Source organism: Filicampus tigris, chromosome 3 (genome assembly GCF_054856515.1).
Source record: "Filicampus tigris isolate MCC_2025a chromosome 3, RoL_Ftig_1.0, whole genome shotgun sequence".
NCBI classification, from domain to species: domain Eukaryota; kingdom Metazoa; phylum Chordata; class Actinopteri; order Syngnathiformes; family Syngnathidae; genus Filicampus; species Filicampus tigris.
In genome coordinates this window covers 5,266,957-5,281,345 of record NC_141219.1, presented here as the reverse complement: position 1 = coordinate 5,281,345, position 14,389 = coordinate 5,266,957, and the positions used below count along the sequence as shown (strand labels likewise).

General features: G+C 43.2%; 1 protein-coding gene across 9 annotated transcripts in view; it reads left to right on the top strand.

The window, feature by feature from the left end:
• Nucleotides 1–12,797, top strand: part of akap13a (A-kinase anchoring protein 13a) — a 94,482-nt gene extending 81,685 nt beyond the window's left edge. For 8 of the 9 annotated variants that reach the window (XM_086025249.1, XM_086025251.1, XM_086025250.1 and 5 more), the window contains 11 exons: nucleotides 659–840; nucleotides 1,566–1,648; nucleotides 1,745–1,933; nucleotides 4,566–4,724; nucleotides 5,857–5,933; nucleotides 6,516–6,560; nucleotides 6,788–6,838; nucleotides 7,102–7,374; nucleotides 7,695–7,874; nucleotides 9,048–9,354; nucleotides 10,289–12,797. In XM_086025249.1, coding sequence (XP_085881375.1) covers nucleotides 659–840; nucleotides 1,566–1,648; nucleotides 1,745–1,933; nucleotides 4,566–4,724; nucleotides 5,857–5,933; nucleotides 6,516–6,560; nucleotides 6,788–6,838; nucleotides 7,102–7,374; nucleotides 7,695–7,874; nucleotides 9,048–9,354; nucleotides 10,289–10,341 — 1,599 coding nt within the window. In that variant the 3' untranslated portion in view covers nucleotides 10,342–12,797. The remainder of the gene's footprint in view (nucleotides 1–658; nucleotides 841–1,565; nucleotides 1,649–1,744; nucleotides 1,934–4,565; nucleotides 4,725–5,856; nucleotides 5,934–6,515; nucleotides 6,561–6,787; nucleotides 6,839–7,101; nucleotides 7,375–7,694; nucleotides 7,875–9,047; nucleotides 9,355–10,288) is intronic. The other variant, XM_086025246.1, reaches the window with a different exon arrangement.
• Nucleotides 12,798–14,389: the final 1,592 nt, after the last annotated feature.

Below are 14,389 nucleotides of genomic sequence, written 5' to 3'. Positions count from 1 at the left end.
ATTCAGCTCCAGATCCATCCATGTCCTGTAGGTGGCAGTAATGCAAATTAAGTGAGTTTTACAGACCCCCCCCCCCCCACTGGAGCTTCATCTGCTGGATCTGGTGGGTCACTGACCCACTTGGCCCTAACCCAAGTGAAAAACCTCAATTTAGTACTTAATTTACCGTCTACTCTCTCCCGTGGTGAAGTTCCTGTTGGATAACCAGGATCAATTTTATCATTACATAAGGTCTAATCCTACCTCTGTTTGACTAATTAATTGATTTGGAGTGTTTTACAAAAATGTTTATAACCCTATTAAGTGTTTGCTGTTGGTCATAATATTTTACAGGAGTTTTTTTCTTCCATTAATTATTTTCTATTCTTCTCCATCCTTCTTTTTTTTTTCCCTCATTCTATCCAATACTACTCTAATCTTCTGCTTGTATTTGCCTGCTCACATTTGATGCTTCCTGTCATTTTTCCTTAACCCCGCTCACCGCTTCACCAACCCATTTCCTGCCCATTGCCTCATCATCATCATCATCATCATCATCATCACCATCCCTTTCTCCTGTCATGTGTTTTCCTCCCTTCCTCCTTCTCCTTGGCCCTCCCACCCATGGTCTAAACTAACCCCCCCCCCCCCCCCCCCCCCCCAAACCCCCACCCGGTAGGACCAGCGCTCCACTGTCATCTCGCTGCAGAAGCTGATTGTGCGGGAGGTGGCCAACGAGGAGCGCGGCCTTTTCCTCATCACGGCAGGCATCGAGAAGCCGGAGATGATGGAGGTGCTGGCCAGCTCCAAGGAGGAACGCAACGCCTGGATGCAGCTGATACAGGACGCCATGCAGTCCATGTGAGTACCCCCGCCTAACAAATTACAGCTCAACGTCGATGAACATGGCTTTGGCTCGGATAGGCCTGTGCACACAGCCCAGGATTTAGTCTGAGTCCTCCTAAACTACAAAGACAGGGATTAAAAGAGAAAAACCATGATTATTCCCAGGTCAGTAATGATGAACAAATTTGCCAATTTGTATGTTTAATCTGTGGAATCTATTCCCACAAAATGTGAAATGTCATGTTTTATATATATATTTTTTCCATCCATCCATTATCTATACCGCTTATCCTCACAAGGGTCGCCTCGCGGCGTGCTGGAGCCTATCCCAGCTGTCTTCGGGCAGTGGACGGGGGACACCCTAAATTGGTTGCCAGCCAATCGCAGGGCAATCTTTTTTTTTGTTTGTTTTAACCAAGGAAAAATAAACTTCATCTGAATACTGGATTATTCAATACAATTTTCAGTAGGATACGCAAATACAGTAGCCGCAGCCCTACATACATTCTGCTACACAAAATTCGAAAATTGCTACTCAAATGAAGTCACTGATTAGCAAAAGTGCTCCTCAAAGACAAAAAAAAAGTTTTTTTTTCTGGTTGAATAAAATTAACTTAGTCAAAATTTGCCAGGGGTATGAATAATTTGTGTCTTGTCTTGTATACATACACACACACACACACGTGTAAAGTGCTGTAGAACTTGAATAAAAGTGACCGTGCTGCTGTCGTGCGGCACAGGGAGAGGGACGAGGACGAGGGCATTCCCAGCGAGACCGAAGACGACAAGCGACAGCTGGAGATCAAAGCCAAAGAAATGAGAGGCGAGCAAATGACTCCAGAACGTCCTCCCGATGCTTATTCCGTATCGGCAGTGTGAAACTGTCCTCCCTATCTTCCCTTAACCTTCACTCCTTCAGACCTGCTGAAGCAGAAGGATTCTGAGATCATGTCCCTGCTGGAGGAGAAGGTGCGGCTCTTCCGGGACATGTGTGAGGGCACCAGCCCAGTCGAGGAGGCCTGCTGGCGGACCGAACCCTTCTTCAGGTCGCCCGGCGGGCCGAAGCCCCCCAGGGGGGCGTGCATCATGAAGGACGCCCTGCAGGAAGGTAAGCGGAGGAGGCTTAAATGCTGCCGATGAGCCTTTTGCTTCATAAGGATGCCGGAGATGTTTATTATTGCTTCCAGGCCCTGCTGCTTCTCTTCTAAATGCAAATTATCCTCACACTCCATTGTCCTTTAGGACACAGCTGCAGTGAAGACTGTTTTTGTTGTTCTGACAACACAATGCGGCAACTTGGGCGCTAAAGTGACTTTTAATGTCTTTTACGCTGAGCAACTTCCTGCATGCCACACTAGCGCATGTGATAGGGAGTCGCTCGGCGCGATTTGTAAGCGCGCACATTGCGCGTTGGAAATAAATGGAGACGCAAAAGTGCAGAGCACGCTCGATCACACAAACGTGTGTGTCGTAGGATTAATATGATGGCTCCTCCGGACAGTCATCCATGACAGCCACTCCCCCTTGCACAATAGGAATAAACGTATCGACGAGGGATCATCCACAGAGCCCAAAATCAGAGTCTGAGTCAAAATTGATTTTATTGCCAGTGTCAGTGAAAGGTACATTCACAATTAGGATTTTATTATTATTATTATTATTATTATTAGTGCGATTGGTCATGTACTGGTGCCTTTGTGTATGCAGTAAAAGTGTAGTAATGCCAATGTTTCCCTCGCCTGGCATTCATGATGACTGACATTTTGCACATTACAGTCAAACACGAGTAGAAATCATCCAGAAAAAAAAAGAGAGAGAGAGAGAGAGAAAAAAAAAAGAAAAATTCCATGGTATGCTTGGTACACTCGGGCTCTGTGGCGTGATCCGCTACCATATAAATGTGACGGCTCTTCTGGCCGGGGTTCTATGTCAAGCGGCACCTTGCACAATAGACGTAACCTGAATGACTATAGAGAAAATCGAGGGAAAAAAATGTCACGCACGGGCACGCAGGCAACATGATTCTCATTAGCCTCCACTTTTCTGCACCCCCGTCCCCTTCTCTGTCTGTTATGCCTTTCCTTATCATGGCTGGGTACTAAAAACAGGAGAGACCGGTCCTCCTCCGCGGTTGTCTTTGTTTGTTAGCATGTAGCCGTAGCAATTAGTGGTAGCGAACAATTGCCCGCCGACTTCAAAACTCATCAATTCAAGGCCTGTTGAAGATGTCTCGTTTTGTACTGTGGTTCTTTGCTCTTTTTGCACGCGTTCCGCCTCATTTCATCCAAGCGCGCTAACTGTTCTTTCCACTTGATTAGAGAAAAGACACATTTGCATCCTCCCCCGCTCTGTTCCAACAACAAGTTAGGCGTACATATATACCTGTATATATGCCATCCCAAAATGATTCATGTTGCTTCACTTTCTCCACGTTTTGTTGCAGACGTTAAACAAAATTATTTATGTTCATCTTTTCCCTCCAAATTTCTACATTCAACTCCCCGTAAGGACAAGGGGATAACGTGCCCGAAGCACTCAGAAAAGATTCCAAAGGAGTGGCTTCATGACTAGTATGTGAATGTCCTTTTGTGTCCCTGCCAGACTTTAATCCGAATCTCTGGTGGGATCTGAAAATGGCTGCGCACCGACGGTTGCCATCAAAACCAATGCGGCTTGAGGGGTGCTGCAAAGGGGGAAACTGCTCAAAGATACGAGTGTCAGGCTTTGCGCCATCAGATTAAAAAAAAAAAAAACTGAGCTAGTAATCGCCGCAGTGCATCGACAAAGTACTGAACCAGGCCTGTGAATACTTATGAGATTTCTTAGTTTTTCATTTTTAAATTTACTGGAAATAACATTTTGAAGATCCGCTTTCATGGTCATGATGGGGTGTCGCGCGTCGAAATTTTGAGAGGGAAATTTCACCCATTTCGCAACATGGAAGTGACAACAAACATGGAAACAATGAAGCGCCGGGAATACTTTCTGAAAGTCACCGTCCATCAAAAATATTAATATTTGTGTTTTAAGCCGTCAGAGTAGATGCATATTTCTGCTCGTACGTCCCCAGGCGAAAACGACTGCAATAGTAATGTGATTACTGACAACAACATGCACATCGCGACTGCAGAGCTGATGTCACCCCAAACAAAGGTGCATTGAGCTAAGGCTGCGGATATTTGTTATTTCTTCGGTTGTTTTTTTTTTGTTTGGTTTTTTGGGTCAAAAAGTCTTGCAAAACAAGCTTTTTTTTTTTTCTTCTCATTGTCATATTGTATCGTGTGGTCCAAAATTTTGCAAAACAAACATTTTTTTTTTTCTTCTCATTGTCATATTGTATCGTGTGTACAATTTTCAGAAACAAATTGAGTTGAATACGATTTGGAATAACGCAGTAGCACAACAAAATGTGAGAAAACTGAAGCGCTCTGAATACTTCCCGGCTGCACTGCGCATCTATTTTTATTTGAGTACAAAACGTAAGAAAAAAAATACTCCGAATAAACTTCATCTTTCCACTTGTACGCCCCATGGAAGACATGGCAGCAGCGATAATGTGATTACTTGTGCCGAAGTACACACACACACACACACACAGAGGTGGATTCTCGTCCACATATTTGAATGTGAATGGCGTGGAACAGGTTGTTGCTTGGCAACCGCTGGTGTAACTCTGTTAGCCGGATGATTCATTTACTGACCGCGCATTGATTTTGTCTGTGTGCTCGTGCGTGCGACAGTGGAGACGCTGCAGACCCTGGTGAACAGCAGCCTGGGCGGGGCCATGGCCGGCGTCCAAGACGGCGTCGGCGGAGGAGGAGCGCCCGGCTCGGGGTGCCTGCCCCGACGAGCCGAGACCTTCGGCGGCTTTGACAGTCACCAGATGCACCTCAGTAAGAGTAAGTATGGAAGTGCGTGCGGACACATTTGTTAGGTGCCGCCGCACAACCTCATGAAAATCAATAAAGTGACTCACGCTCAGTTTTTGATTGAGGTCTTAATTCAAGGTCCCATGCCACCCTTTTTTTTTTTTTTTTTTTTTAACTCATTCACTGCCATTGACGAATTGACGTGTCTTTTCCCAGTCCAGCCATTCAATCCCAGGAATTTATTTATAATTTTTTCAAACGCTAGGGTAAAAGAGGGTCTGAAAATGTCTGGCAGTGAATGAGTTAAGAGTCTTTAATCCTTCTATAGGGTTTGCAAGATCATTTGGGTTGGAAATACCTAACATGCCCCTTTTTTCCAAGCTATTGAAGTTGGACAAAAAGGGAGATTAGACATCTGGATTTCTCAGTAATATTCGATATGTGAACAAGCGTTGCTCTGATTGGACCGCTGTTCTCCTTAAATTGAAAATGGAAAATGAACGGAAAAACGGCTTTGCTCTGATTGGTTTGTAAGCTTGATCTCAGCATGTTTTGGCGGCCAAGCGTTAGGGGGGGGGGGGTAGTCAACCCAAACATATTTTTTTCAAGAATATGTTCTATGCTGGCCCACTAGTTGAAACAAGGCAATAGGATTAATATAAAATATGAGTTAAGCAACAAAAATCCACCCATTTTTAGCCATCTCAGCGGGCGGCCATTTTGTCACTTCTGTGGACTGTTTTCTGGAGCTGAGCTGTGATTGGTCGTTACCTGAGCCCTGTGCAACTGTGATGCCGTTTCCAGTCGACAGAAGTGACAAAATGGCCGCCCCCGGAGATGGCTAAAAATGGATGGATTTTTGTTGCTTAACTCATATTCCGCAAACACAATGCAGTGTTTCAACTAGTGGGCCTACATTGAACATATTCTTAAAAAAATAGATATGTTTGGGTTGACTTTAATAGCGATGCTGCGTTTTGTGAAGCTGAATTCACCAATTATTGGATTGTTGGATAAAAACCAACAAATGATTATTTCTAGTTTTAGTTCACAATCAGGGTTTTGCATGACCGTGAGCTAAAATATGTTCATGATGTTAGCTCCAGTCAGGGTATCTTAGTGAGATGGATGCTGACCGGTCTGTCTGTCCGCTATCGTGTAGACGGCGGAGACAAAGACGAGAGCGAGGATGCCGCCAGAGACTTGCGGAGGACCGAGTCCGACAGCGTCCTGAAGAAGGTACGAAAAGCGTACCGTAGATCCACCTCGCTGTGTGTTCCTATCGTCCAAGGTGGAACGTCATGAATACTTGGCAAGAGAAGCCATGGCGTTTTTAATGACAGATTTTTTTTTTTTCCCCCGATTATTTTGAGTCAGTCATTCAATTATCCAAGAGGAGTGATTACGTTAACTGTATGATCCAGTATGATGAGCGTAACTGAGCGTGGAGTCCAATATTTTTGGACCCCTTTGCATGCCAAATTGTGTGGTTTGAATACCCGCCACTGCGGATTATTTCAAATTGTTCTTTTTATTTCTCTGCGGTGATCAACTGTGGACTATTTCTGCGTTTTGTAGATTTATATTGCGCTCAGTGACGGTCGTCATGGATAGCGGGCACACATTACGTAATGATATTAATACTCACATAACTTGGTGGTTTTCTTGTAAAGTTGACTGTTTTTTTTTTTGGTCGCCTTGTTGCGTAAGTGTTACATAATGGTCTCGTTTTTACGCGGCCACACACACGCACGCGCTCACAAGCACCCACACGTGCGTGCACGCCGACGCTGATTTTTGTCCTTGTGTGCGCGTCGGCAGGGAGGAAACGCCAACCTGCTGCAGCTGCTCAAGAGGAACAGCGAGGTAAAGAAGCCACTTCCCGTCGCTAACCCGATTAGCGAGGCCGCTGTTGACATGGAAACCAGCCGCGTTGGTGCTTTCAGCCTCTGTGTAGCTTGATCACGCAGGACCCGTTGTCACTCACTGCCCGTTTTATGAACGGCGTATCATCCATAGATCAATATGCGTTGATCATTGTCAATATTCATTGTGTATGTCAGAGGTGCTTATTGCATTGTGTTTACCAACAGCAGGTGCTTCACAGCGTCTCCAATCTGCACTTCCTGCTCAGCACGCTGCAGGTATGACATCCTCAGCGCGAGACATGTCCTGGACAACTTGATTTCTAATTTAATTACTTTGATTTTAAAAAAAAAAAAAATTTCACCATTTTTGTGCGTTTTTCAGAAATAACTTTAGCGTTCGAGGCTATAGCGCCACCGGTTGCTATGGCATGTGACTGACAGCTTGGGAACGCATGTTGATAGCAGTAAATGATGTCGTTAGGTTTGATGTATTTATTTTTTTTAAAATTATTATTATTTTTTGTTTTTGTTTTGTTCAGGCAGTGGTGGTGCAGCAGGACAGCTTCATAGAGGACCAACGTCAGGCCCTGAGCGAGCGCTCGCCGTCGGCGTGCTCGTCGTCGCGGCCGTCCTCGCGGCCCAGCTCGCTGGTCGAACAGGAGAAGCAGCGCAGTCTGGAGAAGCAGCGGCAGGAGCTGGCGTCACTGCAGCGGCAGCAGGCAGCGCACGCCGAGGAGCGGCGCCGGCGCGAGAAGGAGTGGGAGCTCAGGGAGCGTCTTCTTGGCGACAAGGAGGCGCTGCTCAACGCGCAGGTACCGTGGGTCCGCCGTGCTGCGCTGCGAAAATCGAACTTGGAAGCAAAGCAGCCAAATGAGAAATGTGGCAAAATGACAACAGAACAGGAACGTTGAAGTTGGCAAGATTCATTGAAACAAGTAAACATTGCTAGCCTCCAAGAACACCACTGATGTGTGTATTTATACTCCTGATACTGATTGAAATATCGTTTTGATTGAAGCCCAACTTAAATCGCGACTAGGAATAAAATGTGAATGACTTGCAATCCCTCCAAATTCTCAAGGAAATGTCAAACGCTGTAAAGTGTCAATTAATGAAGCGGTGGTCACTGCAGGACGAGGAGCTGTCCAAGCAGCAGCGGGCGCTGGAGGACGAGAGGCGGGAGCTGGCCGGCCGGAAGGACGACTACCAGAGGGACCTGGAGAGGCTGAGAGACGCCCAGAGGAAGCTGGACAAGGACAGGGAGGCCCTGCAGAGGCAGCTCGACAAGATGGACGAGCTGCGACGCGCTGAGGTGAACCGCGGCAGAAAGTCACGTTGTGCCATGTGCCAGTGAGGAATGCTAACCGCAACCCGGCGTGATAGCAATTAAAGGGGGAAGTCAACCCAAACATATTTTTGTAAAGATTATGTTCTATGCAGGCCCACTAGTTGAAACGAGGCATTCTCATACAGTATTACGTTTGTGGAATAAAAATTAATCCATCTGTTTTTAGCCATCGCCGGGGGCGGCCATTTTGTCACTTCCGTCGATTGAAAAATGACATCACAGTTGCCCACGGCTCACGACCGATTACAGCTCACCCGTTTTCTGGAGTTGAGCCATGATTGGTTGTTATCTGAGCCCTGAGCAACTGTGATGTCATTTCCAGTCGACAGAAATGACAAAATGGCCGCCCCTTGAGATGGCTCAAAACGGGTGGATTGATTCCCATTCCACAAACGCAATATTTATTTCAACTAGTGGGCCTACCTAGAACATATTCTTCAAAAAAAATGTTTGGGTTGACGAACGCTTTAAGGCTGAACGGTGAGTTGCATGTACAATCTAATGCAATATGACAAAACGCGATTTGACGGGAGTGCTTCACAAGATAAAAAAAAAAATAAAAATAAAAAAAAATCAACAGGTGCGCTTCATGCACAATGAGCGAATCAAAAGGTATTTCCCGGTCCACTGACTTGAAAATGGCAGCCGCCTGCAAAGTCGTCAGCGGTCACACATTAAGAGGATAAATGTGTGTGTGGCCAGACGTCGCATCATCAATTTCACGAAAAGGAACTTGAAGACGGACAGAACGATGTTGCTCGTCATTTCATTGGCGAGGCGTCGCTGTATATAATATAAGCAGCTAGCATCGTACTTTTCCTACACTTAAACGTGCGCGGTGAGCGTTTGTTTACAGATGGTGTCGTTTACAAATTGCGACGCGTGAAAAGTGGGGAACTGCACATGAGTTTGATTTATTTCTGATTTTCAGTGCACAATTAGACGTTTATGCTTTACCTGTTTGGCCAAATTTTTTGGGGGCGGTGGTGAATGCTTACGTCAAACTATTGAAAACGTTTACATCTGTAATTGGAGCTGATAAATAATTCATGCTTCATCTGCCTTTTGTATTGGTATACTCGCGTATACCTGATATTGTTTATTGTAATAAAGATTAATTGCTTGTTTGACTTCCAGCGGTCTCCCTCCACCGCCTCGGAAGAGTCCCAGTTGGCGGGCAGCTGCCAATCTCTGGACGCGGACCCCGTGGACGCGTCCTCGTCGTCGTCCTCGTCTTCGTCGTCGCAGCGCTGCAAGGCCAAAACGCGCGGCCTCAACCCGTTCGCGTCTTCGTCCGCCTCGTCTTCCTCGGCGGCGGCGGCGGGCGTCCTGAAGGCCGGCGAGGCCAGCGCGCAGCTGTCCAAGAGCCTGCTGCAGCTGGCCAAGCATCGCGGCAAGGACGGCAAAGACAAGCGCAAGAAGAAGGTGAAAGGACAGGCCGCAGGTACGCATCCGCTCGTTTTGTTATTTGCATCATTATTATTTTCTTCAACAGCGGCAAAAAATATCGGCTGCTTCTTGAGTTAGATGGGAAGATGCCAAAGCACCTACCAAAGCAATGATGCGACATAGTGACTTTCTAGGAAAGTTGTTAAGGTGAAAACTGGCAGAGAGGAAAAAAAAAAATAGATCAATATCAATGTTGATCTCGTTCCGAATTATTGTGAGAAAGTATTCTGATTATTTCTTTACTTTAATGAATATCATACAGTTGTAATAATAACACAATAATGTCATTGCAAAGTGCAATTTGTTAGTTTAGAAGTGTTTATCTTAGCCCTTCGCATTCAATCAGTGCCCAAAAAGTAGCTCTCGGTTTTAAAAAGGTCGGTGACCCTTGTTTACGTGTGTCCAAAAGCAAAACATTGTGAAGAATAATGAGAAAAATCTTTTTGAAAATGGTAAAACAAATAAAAATAAAAAAATAAAAAAAAAGAAAATTGCAAAAACGTCTAAATAATCATCTATCCATCCATTCATCCGTCTTAAACGCATCACAGTCGCTGGTGACTGACTCGCTGAGTGGCGAGAGGTGGAGTACACCTTGGACCGGTTGCCAGCCAACTGTAATAATACATACATACATACGTTTTAAAAATATAGTATGTTCAATTTGGAAATAAGAATAAAAGTGGGAAAATATTAACATGATGAATCAAATGAAAATATTTTGGAAAAAAATCTTTAAGCTATTCATTGTATTGTATTGTATATAAAAAAAATGCTCAAATTAACTACAAAAAAAGTAAACACACTTGTAAAAAAAAATATATATATATGATAAATTCCTGATTGAATGGCTGGACTGCGAAAAGACAAACAAATGCGTCAATGGCAGTGAATGAGTTAGAGTAACGTTTGAACATGGTCAATTCCAGATTCCCAGCGCCTCTCCGAGGCTCCTCTGGACGGAGAGATCTTCTTCTGCTGACTCTCCTCATCCTCGCTCAACGACAAGACTTTGTAGCTAGCCCGCCAGCCTGTAGCCACGCCGGACGTGCTGGTGCCCGTCGCGGTGGTGCGAGAGGAGCTCCAAACTTGCAGCATGTAAGCAAACGACCACAAAATAGCCGTTCCGTTACCCCCGCCACCCCCCCCCCCCTCCTCCTTCTCCTCCCCCTATCTCGTAAACACACTTTTTGGCTAGCGCGTTGATTGGCGCGCACACTCGCACAAATACACAGTCGCGGCGGTGCGTCCAAATGGCGCTCGGCAAACAGACGGACGGGAATGTCAACAAGCTCCATATGGCGCCGCAGCCCGAGAAGAGAAAGCAATTTCACTTTAAAAGGCCACGACTGGAAGTGGATAAGGAAGCTTGCCAAAATAAAATAAAACATACCGTTAGACGAAGGCAAACAAGTCCACGTCGCTTTACTTTGAAAAGCCGGTCGCAAGTTTCCGGCGGCCAGTGAATCATCACAAAGTTTTCATCGTTAGCCGTTAGCTTACATCACAGTAGAATGATTTTCAACGTCACTTTTCGATTCGCCGGAGAGTAAGGATCATTTTGCCATGCCGCTAAGCACTTTGCTCGCTTTTTGTTTGGGCTACATCTTGCGGCTGTCAAACCAAGACCATCTCGGTTGTTTTTATAAGTGACGACTGAGCGAGTCGTACATACAGTACATACAGCAAAAATTGTTTAAAAAGAAATAAAATGCCGTTTTTCAGATTCAATGAAAAATTCAGAGATACCTTTTTTTATTCACGTTGAATGTCAATGTCTGACAAAAAGCATTTACGGTGCTGCTAAATTTTGAGATGTATTTTTCTAATACGAAATATAATTTCTTAATACAAGTGTGAAAAAAAATCTAAGATACCCATTTTCTTGCCCGACAAAGAGGCTGTTTGGCCAAAGTTTGTGATTATTATAATTCTTTTTTGAAATGTCTTTTTTTACAAAAAGCATTCCTTGTTTTTTGGAATCACAAAATTCAGAGTCACTACTTGTATTCATGTTGAATGTTGTCCAATGACATGTACAAAGCCAAATTTGGGGACATTTGTTTTCCCAATCGAAATCTAAAAAATCTGAGATGCCTGTTTTATTTGCATCCAACGTCGTTGACCGTATGAAGAACACAAATCACAAAATTCGGAGATACACCTACTCACGTTGAACATCGTCGGACAAAAAGTACCTACTGCCAAACTTTGTCATTTCTTTTTGTACAAAAACATTTCTTTGTTTTCCCAATAGAAGAAGTCTATAAATCACTAAATATCTGTTTTGTTTTATTTCAAGCTTGTTCTATTTGGCGATGAAAAGCACCTCGCTAACACGCTTATGAGCTTAAATCTGTTTCATTTTCATAACACACAACCAAGTTTAGTGACTTTTTTTACCTTTTTCTTTGTCTTTTGGGAAAAAAAAAAATAAGAACCACATCATCCATTGGATGACGATAATAACCTGCCTATAATTTGAAGCCCGTTTTATTTGCATCGAAAGCTGTTCTCCACCAAAAAGCACATACTGTCAAATGAAGTGTTTTTGTATAAAGGAAAAAGGCATTTCCGATTTTTTTTTTTTTTTTAAATCACAAAATTATTACATGTTTGCTTGTCATCACTAATTAATTTAATCCTGTTTGTTAGTGTTTAATGTGTCCTGAAAAGCACATACTGCTAAATGTTGTGGCTTTTTACAACTAATTAAAAAAACAAAACTGTTTTGCTTTTCCAAAGAATAAAAATCCACAAATGGGGAACACACAAGCCTACTTTGCTTTCTGCCCAAAAAAAAACCTCTGGAAGAAAAAAAATAAAAATAAAAAATCACAGCATTTGGTGATACGATGCCACTAACAAGATTTTAATTTTTATTTGAGTTGATTTATTAGCTACCTGCAGGACAGGTAAAAGCAGACAGGAAGTTGGAGTGCGTCATGGCTCGTATTTTTTTCCGACATTAACGGAACGCTCCGATACCATCGAGGGGCACTGTGGGCTATGACATGTTGTTATTGTCTGTGACCTAGTGATTCCAACTTGATGCGTAAGTAACAATGAGCAGCTGGCAGCAGCTTTATTTTGGAAGGACAACCAGCTCTTCTACTTCCTGTAAGGGACAATCAGTTAATCAGGACGCCGCCGAGCCTTTTTTTTTGTTTTTTTTGTTTTGTTTTGACGAGCTAATGGCGAAATGCACTATTTGATGGAAGAGCTTGCTTGTTTCAGTCTATGTGAAGAAAAAAATACAAATGTAAATATGATTTATGTATAAAACAAATCAAGTGTAAAAAAAAAAAAAAAAAGTTGCTTTTGTGATTTATTACGATATTTTTTAAGGATGTTTTATTTATGTTTTATGCTCCCCCTTTTGGGGATGTTAAACAATGTAAAGTGATGTCTCTTGCCTAATAAAAGAAATATGCAAGACGTTTTTGATTGTTTGATTGAAATCTCATTTTTATTGATCATGACATTACATTTTGCCAAAATTTCAAAGCCACATACTGCATGTTTTTGATTGTTTGATTGAAACCTCATTTTTATTGAACATGACATTACATTTTGCCAAAATTTCAAAGCCACATACTGCATGTTATTGTCGTGTAATTCTTTTTGAGACAGGGGAAGTCTTTATGGTTTGCTGGCACCCCCAAAAATTCACCTCCTTAAAGGTTTTTAAAATGTAGCCAGTTTCAGTTGGCAACATGACATTTGGTAGGCGTGTGCTGTTATGGACCCACAAAAAAAAGAGCCCTTTCCCAAAAATGCACAGGGGGTCAGCCATTTTGTTTTGAAGCCCTCAGAAATTTGACCTGTGTCTATTTTAAACAACTCCGCCCCCAAAGCCAGTTATGATATACTACACTGAGCAGCGAGGACAAACACGTGTTCCTTTTATACTCTCCACCTGATCTACGGTTATCGCCTCATTTCAAAGATAAAAAGGCAGGGCGTCATTGAATAAGTAAGTGTGAAGTGTTTATATTGGCTGTGATTAGCTGCTGCATGCTATGCTGACGTTTGTGTTTGGAGGGTGGCGCTGTGATGAGTACAGAACAGATGGACTCGCTGCTGTGATGGACGCCTTCCAATCAGCTCTGAAGAGATCAATCACGTATACACTCCCAGCAGCGTGTATGCATTTTGCTCAGCGGAGCAACTATACCTCAGGCGTTTCTAAAGAGGAAAATTCTATTTTTGGTTTGCTTCGTGTAAACAGTGATAAGTGTGTTGTTGGGATTGCGCAACCATGGCTAAAAGTCATGACTAAGTGAGGCAAGTTACTTTTGGACCCCCAAAAATTGTTAGTATAAAATAAAAATAAAAAGTTGCAAATGTATAAATTCAAATATGATTTCCTTGTATAAACAATATTGCAATCGTGGAGTGTAATGGTCGTAATTGAATTTGGAATAATTGCACAGCCCTAAAGGACGGGTTGGCGTGTGCTCTGCCCTCCTTCACGTACATTGTCACTTATGGTTGTAATCATTTGTAGATAGATATTGTGACATTTACTTTAATTATACTTTATACTAATATTTAATGGGCTTTTCTTATAATGCACTTTAAGGGGAACCCTGAACAAAGAAAAAAATCTTGTTTCCTAAATTGTCTTTTTCTACATTTTGACCCCCAGAAAATTGTGACATTTATCATGATATTTTTCCATCTATAAATTACTTTCCGCACTACACTTAATCATAACGACGTGCATCATTTTTCAATGATGGCCAAGTGACTCAATATCTGTTAGTCACTTCAATATCTGTCAATAAAGAGCTACATACTGTCAGCTTCCCGTCATAAAAGTGCTACCTAAACCCATAACAGCCCATTTATTGTATCGCTCCAAACCTTATTGATGCGACCGTCACCTATTTTCCATTTCAGTCACATTCGTTTGGTGTAAGGCGTTTTCCCCCTCCGTCAAACGCAGCCCTGAAATTGAGCATGCAAAAGTGCAGCAAACGCATCCTTGTCGTGTCCTGAAGGGAGGCCACAGATGCCCTCCCTCC